This window comes from Sorex fumeus, unplaced genomic scaffold (assembly GCF_029834395.1).
Source record: "Sorex fumeus unplaced genomic scaffold, SorFum_2.1 ptg000055l, whole genome shotgun sequence".
Taxonomy (NCBI): Eukaryota; Metazoa; Chordata; class Mammalia; order Eulipotyphla; family Soricidae; genus Sorex; species Sorex fumeus.
This window is the reverse complement of record NW_026606112.1, coordinates 2,036,440-2,050,953: the sequence shown is the minus strand read 5'-3', so window position 1 is coordinate 2,050,953 and position 14,514 is coordinate 2,036,440. Positions and strand designations below refer to the sequence as shown.

General features: G+C 42.3%; 1 protein-coding gene across 21 annotated transcripts in view; it reads left to right on the top strand.

Moving 5' to 3' along the window:
• The window catches only part of LIMCH1 (LIM and calponin homology domains 1), a 394,191-nt gene that overhangs the window by 294,141 nt on the left and 85,536 nt on the right, over positions 1 to 14,514 (top strand). For all 21 annotated transcript variants that reach the window (XM_056125512.1, XM_056125510.1, XM_056125501.1 and 18 more), the window contains one exon: positions 2,725 to 2,977. In XM_056125512.1, coding sequence (XP_055981487.1) covers positions 2,725 to 2,977 — 253 coding nt within the window. The remainder of the gene's footprint in view (positions 1 to 2,724; positions 2,978 to 14,514) is intronic.

Here is a 14,514-nt window from a genome sequence, read left to right as displayed (position 1 = left end):
ACAACCAAAAAGTGAGAGAGGAGCATTAAAAAAGCAAAGAATTAAGGGTCTCTGTAGCAAATATAAGTAAAAAGGAGTAAAGACTTCTAGAAACTACAGGAGAGAGAAAGGTAGCCCCAGTGTGGAAATGGGGTTTGAATTTAATAAAATACTGTCATGTTGCACTTTCCTATTAGGGAATGCAAGAAGAGGAGTCACCTGAGTATCTTTCCATGTTCTCAGGATTACGTGAAGTCAAGAGCATTAGAAGCCCCAACTGTAGATGAGAGGAGCTTCAGCACTTACCCAGAGTGTGCCGAGCAAGCCCTTCTAGATCCACTCCACCTGCTCAGTAACTCCTCAGGAGAGCTGTACTTCATCTCTGTTGGCCATGGGGACCCAGAGTTACATAGGTTTACATTTTCCAGAGTCGCATGGCTAGCAGAAGATGGAGCTAAAATTAGACCTTATCTTTCAATCCATAGTTACATTACTATTTGCAAATCAACTTTCCTTGATATGCAGGATTTATCCAGGGTTATTGGGGTAGGGAGAAGAAGGGTGGTGGTGATCTGCTTCTGTATGAAACAACACGGTTTGAGACCTTCACTCTGTAGATTATAGATAATATATTTTTAGGTACTGTACACGAGGCTTGTAGATTATAGGATTTTAAAGCTGAGGGCACGAGACAACTCTAGTTTATTATTAAGCTTCCATAATTGATAGAAGAAAGATTTTCATTTGTTCATTTATTCATTCAACAACTACAGTGCTTCTCCTCATTTAAGGATGATTTAAGCAAACATTTTCTAAGAAGGAACTCTGTGCTCATGGTCTAGGGAACAGAAATTAAAGTCACATAGCTGTCTAATCAGCATGAAAAAGGAGTTCTTTTTGCCTCACTGAGGCTGTTTTAATGTTTATGCAATAGAAATCATGTCAGGTCCAGAGAGATAGCACAGCAGTTAGGGCATTTGCCTTGCATGCATCAGACCCAGGTTCAATCCTCAGCATCATTAATGTCCCCTGAATGCCACCAGGTGTGATTCCTGAGCACACCATATGGTCCCCCGAGCATATCTAGAGAGTATGGTAAGGTGCTGTGAAAGAGTGTTTATAAAGCAAGTCAGTCACTGAGACATCTTGGTAAGGGACAGGTAAGGAAAGGACCTGATTTACAAAGCACAAACTGACAAACAGTGAAATGGTCAAAACTTCTGAAGGGACCCAGGAACGTAAATAATTCATAAGCTGTATATGTCACCTGAAATAATTAATAGCTTATGATCATTAACTTTTACAGTCTTTGAAAAGTTTTTTAACTTTTGCAGTCTTTGAAAAGTTATTAAACCATTTAATCTCTGGGACAAATAACTTTGTTCTTATCTTTACAGAAAAGGACAGGCAAGTGTTATAAACAATCCTAGGAACCCACAGCTTATTATACACAGATCCAGAACTATGAGGACATAGAGAGGAGTTAGCAATTAGTAAGCACTTCCTCCAAACCATTCATTTCATATTGGATCTTCATATTGGATCTTCTCAACTTCCGAGGAAGTAGGTGTTATTATCTTTCTTTGACGTACAAGGAAAATGAGCCTTGATGGTGATATAACACATGCAAAGTCTCATTACTACTGTCAAGAGCTCTAAAGGATCTGACTTAATCCTGCGTCCTACCTGCCCTGAGGAGCTGCCATCTCTGATTTGGTTGAAGGCTCTTTTCTTAAGTGGACACTGGTCAATTTCCAGTTGCTATTAATAGAGTTTAGTAATCTCACAGCACTCTGATTGATTATGAGTTTTCAACCAGTAGTGGGCCAGGGTTGTAGCTTAGCAGTAGAGACTCGCCATGCATGTGTGAAGTTCTGGGTTCAGTCCCACTCTCCTTCCTCCTTATACCACACACACACACACACACACACACACACACACACACACACCATTTTTTTTTCACCAAACATTAAAGTAAGTACTACCTGTAATGATAGTGTTTTAAATACAACTTCACACAAAATAGATCTTAGAACTCTATAGCGATGAGGCTCAGGAAACCAGAATACAATCTAATTATTGAAATTATTCCCTAACAAAGACTGAGGTTTACAGGATGGAACTTCTTTGCATTTTCTAAAACATGTCATAGAAAGTCCTTGTTCTCCAAACACAAGACAGAAAATATCATGGGCCAGAAGAAAAAAGAAACAGCTCATTGGGTCACAGGAAGAGCAGAAGAGAAGATTCTCTTACCCCTATCGAGTAATATGTGTTAACTATAGCTCAGACCACTTCCTGGAAGCCAAATTTCTAGTATAATCTAAGTCAGCCATTTTTCTAAACCCATATTATTTTTATATGCCTATATTCCTCACATGCACACATTTATCTATTAAAATTGTCTAACTTTTGGGTGTAGATAAGAATTAGAGTTTTTTTTCATGTGTGTACTTATCTAGTCACAGTCAAGGTCTAGTTTGATGACGGATGTGTTGCTAACTATAATCCTCAGAGTTAGGCTTACCTCTATTTTTTAAATCTGACTTTTCCTATTTTCCCTGATTCATATTGAGTTTTTCCCAGAGACTTATGTAAATATATTCGAGATGTATTAAATGAGTAGAAGAAATCCCCAGAACTCGCAGATGTAAGCCTCTCCCAAGTGCTCCTGGCTTACCACAGGGAGCTGTTCTGCTAACTCAGCCCAGCACCCACACTCAGCATCCATCCCCTTCTTCCCAGGGAGAGGCAGTGACTCGGAATCTGACTTGCCTCATCGGAAGCTGCCAGATGTGAAGAAAGATGACATGTCTGCAAGACGGACATCTCATGGTGAGCCGAAATCAGCTGTGCCTTTTAACCAGTACCTCCCGAACAAGAGCAACCAGACGGCCTATGTCCCCGCACCCCTGAGAAAGAAGAAGGCCGAGCGAGAGGAGTATCGCAAGAGCTGGAGTACTGCTACCTCCCCCCTGGGTGGGGAGAGGCCCTTCAGGTGAGGTCTGAGAGCTGGGGTGGGGTGCTAGTCCCCACTGCAGAATGTAGTGGTGAGAGGACAGTTCAGGGTGGGCGGGACAGGATTCAGGAGACAGTTGCTCCCGCCAGAGTCTAAGTGAGATTTCACAAATGCTCGTCTCATTAGCAGGTAAAGCTGACTCTTGGGAATTTCCTCCATCCATTTTTTCCAACTTAAAAAACGTTCGTGAATTGTTCTACAGGTTCTGACATCTGCTTCTGCTTTCATGACTGTTCTCTGAGTGATAACAATGAAAGCAGAGCTGGAAAGCCAACGTGTAGCACACATGAGTAGAGAAAGGAGATGTATTTCATTGGCTTTGCCATTTGTGATAACAGAGGGAGAAGAAGGGTCACTGCAGGACATTTTGTTAGTGTACACAGAGCAGAAGGTGTATCCTTGGTTCAATTTATGAGCTATGGGTAAGCAGCAGATATAAAACCAGGAAGTGGAGAGCAGAACTATGCTTCAGTGGGGACTCCTGTGCCTGCTTGTTTAGGGGCAAAGAGATACCTCACCTTGTGCGAAGACTTAACTTGTCCAGTTGGGAATTTATCTGGGAATGAGCTCAAGCATGTAAAGGGGGGCTTAAAACGTACCTCTCAACAATGTGTGAAACAGCCCAAATTAATTGACCCAAATTATGCTTCTACTCCCTTCCCCCTTATCTATGATTATGTCTTTATATTTATTTGTTCATTTATTGAGCATCTACTAGAAGCTACGTACTGAATCTTGGACAGTAGGGGCCCAATATTCAGTACAATAAGGATGCTGCTTTCCCAGACCTTTCAGGCCAATGAAAGAAATGTATAGGTCTAATCACTCCAGGTGGGTATGTGGCTGTTTCTAATCGTCCATCTTCATTAGCTATGATTTTCCCCTGAATATTTTGTTCACTTTTCATTATTGCCTAAACATGGGGTTTCTCTGCCTTCACTGACAAAGTTTTTATCTTTTAATATCAGTGATGACATAGACGCATAAATATCAACTGGCTGTATTTCATTTTCGTCTTGTTACCTGAATCGTCTTGCAGGCTATGGGTTATTTTCCGGGGGGAGGTATGACCGGGTGAAGGCCTGTGCTCTGATCCCCCCCTATTCCATCCACACTGATGGTTTGGTGAACACTGTTGTCCAACTCACCAGCTACCCTGAAACAATAGAGGAAGAGGGAAGTGAAGTGGGTTCTCCTTATGAAGAGGATGCAGTCGACCCAGAGGATCCTGTTGGGAAGGCTCCTGAGTGCGGGTTAGAATCACCCACCTGCAGGGGTAAGGAGCAGCTTCCTGCAGAGGGGGCTTCCCCAGAACCTTCTGCTCCCCGGGCAGAAGAGAAAGATGCTGTTGAAACCCGAAAGCGCAGAAGGCTGGAGGAAGCGGGAATCAGGGTCCGGCCAGCAGCGCAGCGTTTTGCCAGGTTAGCTCTGCCGGTCTAGGCTGGCCCAGCTGGCTTTGTGCATGCCCAGAGTGTGGAATTGGTTTGGCAAGTTGATGTTTCCATCCTGTTTTCCCACTTCCTGCTTTTCCCATTGCATCACCGTTCCTGACTCCAAGCAAAGAAGGACTAGCTCATTGTTTGAGCCTGAAGGCATGCCTCTGCAGAGTACTTGATGATTGAAACAGCAGTGAAGAGTGAGCTGCGAGCAGCTTGATTAGGCCTTGTCCTTGTCAAGGATGTGTGATCAGTTATTTGTTAGAATTTACCTAGAAATAATATGTTGCTTTCAGTTGTTGCTGGCGTGTTCATTTTCACTAATCCTAAATGGCTCATTCTTTACATGCCACTCGGAAACAGTGCCTTTGAAATGAGAAGCCTTTTCTGTAGAAAAAGTGGCTGGTTTACAAAAGTCTACTTACTTCCCTCGTCCCAAGGGAGTCTTGTGTTGAGATTGGGTTTATTATTTTTCTAAAGTATATTGGTTAAGAAACAAAGAAGGGATTCGTGACAAAGGCCTAGTATGCAGGCCTGATGGCTTCGAATTACGTGGAAAGGGACGCTTTTGGCAACTGAAGTCACAGTGAACTGGAGTTCTACAGATTTGGTTGTGTTTGGAGGAGCTGGTTCATTTTGCATCTAAGAAAATCACAGGTCATTCTCTCACCAAAATTTATCTCACCAACAGAAACTTATGATAAGTTGACCCTCAAAAATTTTTTGGCCACTTTATGTTTGGGGGCCACATCCAGGCTGTGCAGGGCTTACTTTTGGCTCTGTGTTCAGGGATCACTCCTGGAAGTGCTCAGGGAACCATATGGGATTGTGGGAATCAAACCTGGTTAGGCCACATATAAGGCAAGCACTGTAACCATTGTTATATCTCTCTAACCCCTATCTTTGTTTTTAGCTCATGTTATTTTTCGCTAAAATTTACTAAAGATGTATTGCAAACTATAGTGCCCTTAAGTAGAGAGAGAAAGAGGGAAACTGTCTGGCATAGAGGCGGGCAAGGGATAGTACTGGGGGTGCATGGTTAGGGATACTGGGGATATTGGTGGTGGAAAATACGCACTGGTGGAAGGATGGGTGTTCTATCATTGTATGACTGAAACTCAAACATGAAAGCTTTGTAAGTGTAGCTTGCGGTGATTCAATTTAAAAGACACACACACACACACACACACACACACACACACACACACCATGAGATTTGCTTCTGAACAAATTTTTAATGGTGCAGTATAGTGATGATAATTACAGCTTCAGTGTTATCTTCCTGATTACTTTCATTCATTCATTCATTCACTCTGCTCATCTATATAAAAACGTCCTACCCATTGATTAGCAGCTCCCCTGCACCTTCTTCCCTAGTTCCTAGAGACTACCACACCATTCTTTGATTCTCTGTGTTTGACCTTCTCATTACACCTGGTAATCTGAACTAAGTATAAATTTCCTCTGTGATGAGCTTATTGCCCTGAGCAAATGTCCATCATCCCCATCCATGCTGTCAGAAGCAAGGGCTCCTTCTTTTTAAAGGCTGAATCATATTCCACCATATGTATGTGCCTGGTCTTCCTTATCCATTCAGACACTTCATTTTCCCATTTCTTGGCTCTTCTGAATGGTATAGCAGTGCAGGTATGTATTCGGGATCCTGATTTCAATTCTTTTGACCAATACCCAGAAGTGGTATTGCTGGATCCTGTCTTAGTTCCTTATCCTCTTTAGAGAATCCACAAGAGATGAATAGGAAACTATATTAAGCTAATGCAGCACGTGTTAGCATAATCTAGGTACTACAGAGAAATAGGAAATTGGTGACAGGCTGAGAATCTTGTGAGTGTGCCATTTCCCATGGTGTTCCACTTGTAATGAAACCCTGGAATCTTTAGAACAACTTTCATTTCGTGTACAAATTTTAAATCGTGCTTAGTTTACAGTATCATTTTGATTGATGACTATTATGTTTCAATGGCATTTTTGTCTCATGTCCACGTTTCCTGTTATCTGGCTTAATTTTTACACATTTTATCCAAATTAACTCTAGTAAGCAGAAAACTGCAGTGGAGTTAATATCTTCAAACCTTAGATCCTCTGTCATATCACTCTGAAGTGGCCTTAGGACAGTTTTCCTGGAGACAGTCCCTCATGGCAACAGTTGTTCCAAAGGCCCAGAATGCATTTGTTAGATTTCTCAGCTGTTCTTTTTCTCCTTAAACCTTTATACATGCCACTCACCCACCATGCTTGTGTCTCTGTCACTTAAATTTCTGCAGCCCACAACAGAGACTCATCTAAATTTATCCCCATGTGGGGTCCCTCTTTTAATGTGGCAGCGAGTAGCTTGACTGGAATGAAAACCTTATCATGAAGAAGAAAAGGATTTTTCAGGTCTGGAGAATGTAAAAAATGATGCCATTATCTAGGCTGATCTTGTAAAAACAGCAGTTCCCTAGGTCTCCTGTGTTGGACACCCAGATGAATTTTCCTGATCAGACCTTTAGGTGAAACAAAAGGTCCAGGGTACTTCCTTGGGTCCATTTCTGGCAGGGAAAGTTTAGGTTTGGCCAGTTGAGTGAGTGGAGAGACTTGGAGGGGGGCAGGCAGGGAAAAGACCTGGTTCTGTAGACTGTATTTTGTTACTCTTCCTCTCCACATGGTCTCAAACATCTCGTATTATTTTTACACAGTATATATAAAGGTGCAAAGGTTTAGGTTACCCCACTATCACATGCATTTAGATGCCAAAGAGTCCCAAGCTTCTTATCAGCCCATATATTAAGAGGTATGTGAGCATCAAGGGACAGAACTAGGATCCCTTAATAAATGCACAGAGGTTAATATTTATTAGTTTCCACTGAAGTAAAAATAAATGTATATAGAAGGACTTTGTCTTCTGTTTTATGATAAGTTAACTTAATGAACCCTCATCCCCGTCCCCAAAGTAGAAGCCTCTGCCAAAGGAGCCAAGATTTCAGTTATTAAGAGGATAAAATAAGAACCAAGATTCACTTCCCCTGAGTCAAAATACCACAGGACTTGGCATTCTTTGACTTGGTGTTTCCCTTTGGAGAGGTAAACTTAAACACACACAACACTGAATTATAGCTTTCATGTGATTGGACTTCTTTGCTAATTGTTTTCATATGTCTCACCACTCATTCTGTTCTGCTAGTCTGTGGCTCTTCTCAACCACATAGTAATTAATTACAGAGGGGGAAAAACCCTCTGAGGAACAATAGACATTTTAGAAATCTTTAGAGGAAGAGCAGATGTGGCCGAAAGCCAGACATCCCTCCTTGCTGGGTGCTTATGCCAACTGCCCATGGGGGAGCAGGTCCCCCTTCCCCCACCCCCACCAGCGGACACATCCCTTAACCCACTTTTTCTTTTTGCTTTTTGAGTCAGATCCAGTGATGCTCAGGGGTAACTCCCGGCTCTGCACTCTGGAATTACTTCTGGCAGTGCTCAGGGGACCATATGGGAAGCTGGTGATCAAACCCGGGTCAGCCACGTGCAAAGCAGATTCCGTACCCATTGTACTATCGCTCTGGGACCTGCTTGCACCCACTTTTATGCCTCTGGGTATAGATATCCTAGGGATATGGGTGAGTATGGAAATATTTGGTGGTGCCTAAGACATTCCCATGAGGCCTTGGAGACTTTTCTGGAGAGGCCAGTTTCTTTCCATAAAGCCGATCAACTAACTTACCAAAATTGATTGCCTCTGTGCAGCTAAACGGGGAGACAGAATGTCAGTTCCTCCTTCATGGAAGTCACAATTCCACTGACCGAAATACCCAGGTTTCAGAATCTTGGAAACAAAAATGTCTCCTCCCTCCCTCCCCGCCTCCCCCCCACCACCCATTGTCTCTCCTTGGCATCACCTCCACAAGGGTGAACAAAGTGGCAGGGTTGGAAATAGGACTGCATACCCTCCAAGTGAAGCCTGAGCCGTGTTCTAATTTCCAGAGCAACTCACCAATGAATGATGGGGAAAGCGGAAGTGCCGATCTGGCTTGCCTGGGTCTATCCCTGAAATGTTCTCTTTTGTTTGATTGGTTTAGAGGCCACGCCCTGATATGTGCAGGAATTCCTCGTGGCTCTGAGCTCAAGGATTACTTGGCAATGGGGAGTGGGGGTGGGGCGAGGGAGACAGGGACTATTTGGATTATTGTGAAACCTGGGTCAATTTCATGCTAAGCACATGCCCTGTCACACTATCTCTCTAGCCTCCTGAAATCTTCTTTTTTTATTGAATCACAATGAGATACAGTTACAGTCATACAATGATCAAACACCCATCCCGCCATCAGTGAACATTTTCTACCACTAATGTCCCCAGTACTCCCTTTCTCCTTCCAAACCCTCTCCCTGCCTCTATGGCAGACAATTTCCCCCATATTCTCTCTCCACTTTGGGGTATTATGGTTTTCAACATAGATACTGAGAGACTATCACGTTTGGTCCTTTATCTACTTTCAGCACACATCTCCCATCCGAACGATCCCTCCAATCATCATTGACTTAGTGATCCCTTCTCTATCCCAGTTGCCTTCTCCCCCAACTCATAAGGCAGGCTTCCAACCATGGAGCAATATTCCTGGCCCTTGTGTCTACTGTACTTGGGTGTCAGTCTCATAGTATGTTACTTTATATTCCACAAATGAGTGCAGTCATTCTATGTCTGTCCCTCTCTTTCTGACTTATTTCACTTGGCATGATATTCTCCATGCCCATCCACTTAGAAGCAAATTTCATGACTTCATCTTTCCTAACAGCTGCATAATATTCCATTGTGTAGATGGACCAACATTTCTTTAACCAGTCGTCTGTTCTCGGGCACTCGGGTTTTTTCCAGATTCTGGATATTGTGAAGAGTGCTGCAATGAACATACAGGTGCAGATGTCATTTCTGCTTTCTTGCACCCTCAGGATATATTCTCAGAAGTGGTATTGCCGGGTCATATGGAAGCTCAATTTCTAGTTTTTTAAGGAATGCCCATATTGTTTTCCCAAAAGGCTGGACCAGCCAGCATTTCCACCAACCATGAAAGAGAGTCCCTTTTTCCCCACATCCGTGCCAGCACTAGTTGTTCTCGTTCTTTCTGATGGCCCCCTGAAATCTTAATGAACCCACTGTGCTCAGCTGACAGGACCCTCTGCAATCTTCTGTCTAGAGCACCTCATAACCCCCGCCCGCAGTGTTAGCAGGCAAGTGAGTGTGTCCAGCACAGACAAGCTGCACTGAGATAATGATTACTGAAAAGAAAACAGAATGTACTGACGTTTCACAATCCAGCATTTAAGATCCCTCAAGGAGAAAAGGAAAAGCATGTTATTAAAAAGCTATTTTAATATTTCCAAAGTGAAAGACCTGTGAACACAATCAATCCTACATATCTGCCTTCCAACTATTTGTTTTTTAATGGCCAGCAGCGCCAGCCCAGAATTTGTTATCTTCTTCCTCTGGGGTTGCTCTGATTTGACCTAATTTAAGCATTACTGCAAAATCTGTCATGTGACCATTTTTTAACCTAGTGTCTTTAAGAAGCCAAAGAAGTCTACTCTTGCCTTTTTTGTTTTATCTAAATTAAATCACTTGAACTGAGCCCAGTCAAACTTGGGATCTTTCTAAAGAAATTACCCCTTCCCAACAGGGGTGGAATATGTGTGATTTGTAGCCTGGCTGGGCTCTCTTGAAGAGGAAGTCCCCAGATTCTCCCAGATCACATGACATGGCAAATTGGCATGGTCATTTGGATAAGGGCAGGGCCTGTAGTTTATTTCAAAAGATCTGCCTGATTTAGGGAAGATTAAAGTATAGGACCCCAGATCTAGGTCAGAGAGAGAAAGAGAGAGAGAGAGAGAGAGAGAGAGAGAGAGAGAGAGAGAGAGAGAGAGAGAAAGAACGACTCTCGAACTTCTGAGGGTCTAACTAGGGATTTGCTCCCAAGCTCATCAGCTGAGATGAGATGATGATTTGAAAGGGCTTTGTAAACTGTGAAGTGCTGTGGCAGCACTATGTGGTATGATTAGTTAGCATTCTGCCTAGGTCCATCCTGACTCACTGCTGCTGTCTGTGGCCAGCAATACAAACCCAGTCCCATCTGAAGCACAGCTCACAGGCTCCTTCTGTTTAGGAACCAAAATACTTCTCATTCTCTTTCCATAGTCATGAGAGAGACTTATTTTATTTTGCTCCTTTTGATATGACTCTCCTTCCCAAACTGTTGCCAGGCTGGTCATTTATTCAGTGCACACACCATTAGTTAAGACAAAATTTCTGCGTCCAGAGTGTCTGGGCTTTGGGTAAATTTCTTACCTCTGTTTCCACCCTATAAAAAGAAGATGCTAATAACACTGAAGGATAGTGTTTGGATGAAAATTATCAACACGAGAAGTAAACTTTGACCTCCTTCTTTATCATCATCAATGACCTTTTAAAATAATGTCTCTTTGAGGACATTACTTCAAAGGTGTTACCTTTCCCACTGTCATTATGGCCAAAGTCAACCACCAGCAGCTGGCACTTGCCAGACATGGTCAGTAAGGAGACAGATGGGAGAGAGAGTGAGGTAGACGGGTGACTGGAATCAAGGGTGCAACTCAAAGGATAGGGTTGTCTTTTTTCATTTGTTTCATAAGTAAAACCCACCACCATTTTTTCACATTGTTCCTCCCTTCCTTGTTTCCTGCCCCCAGGTAAAGTCAGCTTTATTGGTTAGCATCTTAATTTTATTTTGTCTGTTCAGCAATTCTGTATCCTTATTGGATACAAATATTGTATGACTTACACACAGATGAAGTCCTCCAATGTTTGTCTTTTTCTTTCTGATTTACTTTGCTTCATAAAAAAACTTTTGAGCTCCTTCCATTTCTTCTGTGAATGAAAAAAAAATGTCATCTTTCTCTTTGGGTTTTCAGGATGTATGCAGCAGTGTTCAGGAGATTATTCCTGGCTCTATGCTCAGGAGTGACCCCTAGAGTTGTTCAAGGGCCTTAAGCAGTGTTGGAGATTTGAACTAGAGTTCTTGGGATGCAAGGCAAGAGCCTTCCCGCTGTGCTGTCTCTCTGGGCTGCCCAATAAGATTTCAAGCCTTGTGTCTACCCTGTGAATGATTGTACATAGTTCCCAGTATTTCAGGTTAGCTTAACCCTGCAGAAAACTTTTCCTTACACGTTGCAAACTAGTCCTCATTCTAAATATGCTGTGACTTTCATTAGCTTCCTCCAGCTCAGTTTGAACACAGGCTCCAAGTTTTTCCCTGTCAGTCAAAACAAATTGTGTGCATTGGGTGTATGAGTAATTGGGTGCACGACTAATGTCTTCAGAAAAAAAATAAATAAAAAGAACAATGAGATGTTTCCAACTTTTCCCAGTTTTATGAAAAGGATTTGAATTGTCAAAATCTTACATTGTGGAGCCATTTAGGACCCTGCCTTTCTTGCTGATGGTGCTTCATAAATGAGATAAATTCTTAGTGTGGCAAGTTGCTGACTAAATTCAAGGTTTGAAAGCCCATCCTAACAAGGCTGGCAACTCTGGATGGGTATTACGTCCACTAACAAGACTGAGAAGCCCTTTCACTAACTCCGAGTGGCGAGAAGCCCTTTCACTAACTCACAGTGGTCTGTCTGGAGAAAGGGATAAAAGAAGTGTTGTGGTCTTCTCACTTGTGGAGTGCCATTGAATTTTGCTCTGTCAGTCAAAAGCACCCAAGTGATAAGGAAGAAACAGTGCGGGATATTATCCTTCGCAAAGAAAACCCTTTCCTGACCTACCAACATGGCAGAGATTCGGAGTCAGAAGATGAAGTTGCATGTCGACTGCCTGATCTTGAGAAAGATGACTTTGCTGCAAGGAGAGCAAGAATGAACCAGACCAAGCCAGCCGTGCCTCTGAGCCAACTCCTCTATGGCCCCTACCCAAAGCAAGAGGCAGAGAAACCAGATGGTTCCAGACACCATTCAGTGGGAAGCACAGGAGAGGAAAGTCTAGAATATAAAAGGTGTGTGTGTGTGTGTGTTTGTAGAAAGAGAGAAAAAAATATAACTAAGCAAATGTGATTTGTATGGTAGCAAGCCCATCCTTTTTTCTTTGCTGCCACAATTACACATTGTCACTAATAGTGGTGATTTTGAGGTACAACTCCAAATGCCCAATCTTCATTAAGTATAGATGGTGGAGGGGAGAATGGCTATATCCAAGATTGGGCTGAATTCTTGAAATTAATACTGAGCTTCACTGTACAGATGGGCTGTATTTGAGCACATCTCTACATGTGGGTACTGTTGGCATCGGTTGACATTATTGGCACAAATATACACTCTCAGAGCTACTCCAGTCCTCTTGTAGGAAACATATTTACTCCTTAGCTAATGCTCTTTTTTCTTAGTAGCTCCTTTTAGATGTTTTAATAGAGAAAAGGGAGGACTTGCTCCTTTCCTCCCACTGACAAGATCAAATAGAGTTTTGATGGTGGATGGTTCTCATTTTAAAAAATTCAGACATAAAATATAATTCATTTCTATTGATTCTATCATGGGAATTGGTTTTAAATGATTTTTCATTCTCCCAACTCTTTTACCCGCTTGATTTGGGAAAGGAAAGGTAGTGAAATGAGATTTGGCAGTAATTTTTACCCTCAATGATTTGTATATGATTCCACAACGTGTCTATTTGCTAAATTCCATTGTACAGAGTTAATCATTCTTAGTTTTCCCCCCTCTCAATGCTAAAATTCCAATATGCGTTAGTTAACTGGCAACTTTTTATTTTGTTTGGGGGCCATATCCTATTGGTGCTCTGGAGCTATTACTAGTCCAGATCTTGGAGGTTGCTTCTGCCGGTGATTGGGGAGAAACCATGTGGTACTAGGGGTCAAGACCAGGCCTCCTGCTTACAAAGCATGTGTCTCAACCTGTTGAGCTACTTCCGTGTCTCCTCTATTGCCCATCTCCTAAGAGGGTTGTGAGACTCTTGTACTAAGTATATCTTATGGAAATTTTACACAACTAACATAGTTACAGTGGGGAGAGTCATTTACCTCAATGGCACATTTAGCATATGGTTTCATGGTTTGGTTTGTTTCCTACTAAGTACAGAATCCGAACACATAATAATCCCTGGGCATAGAACAGGGATTAGAGCACAGAGAACTCGACATAGTGCTTTGTGGCATCCTGTTAGAGATTCGGGATACCCTCCACTCAGATTCCTAATGATGAGTCTTGTCACAAATCATTCTTGGAGGGCCTTGTAGGAAGGATCTATTGTCACAAGTTGAAACACAGACTTCTGGACAGACTTGCAGCATCCAGGTGTTACTGATGAGTTTAGCCTCTTAGTAAGAAAAGAAGTAGCTTTTATATCTCCTTTTATCCTTTCTCTTTCACCTGATATTTCCAACTGCCTTTGTCTTTTGTCATCTGCCTCTGCACTGAGAAACATAGCCCATGACCTCTCAAAAGAACATAAAAAACTGATGGAACAAGAGAAATTTCTTGGTGACTTTTGGTTATGTCATTCCTTAATACCTTTCCCCAGATTTAAAGTCAATTGAAAATTCTGTAGCCCTCCTATCTGCATAGGAAGTACATAGTAAATACACCATGTCATCTAGACCACGACTCCAAAATCCTCTGTGTAACATATAGATTGATTATATCATTTGAAAACAATAAATAATCCCATTTCTGTATATTCTTGAGATTTTCTATTTTAAGAAACATCAATAGGTCCAGAGAAATAGCTCGAAGGTCTGGAGTCCATGTCTCATATGTGCAAGGTCTCCCAGACTTGACCCTAGCACTGCCTGAATCACTGAGCAACACCTCAAGGAGCCCTGGTGCCTTCTTCACTGCCATGCCCATGCAGCTCCACATCCTGAGGCCAGAGAACCATCAGGCCCACAAAATTAGGCTGAGGACAATCAGGACTATTTAGCAGGTCCCTACTGAAAAAGAAGTATATTTAGTCATCACTTGACTTCTAGTATAATGAAATATGTATTCATCTAAATGCCATGCTTTAGTTTAAAAAATACAGTATTGATAGTACAGCGGGTA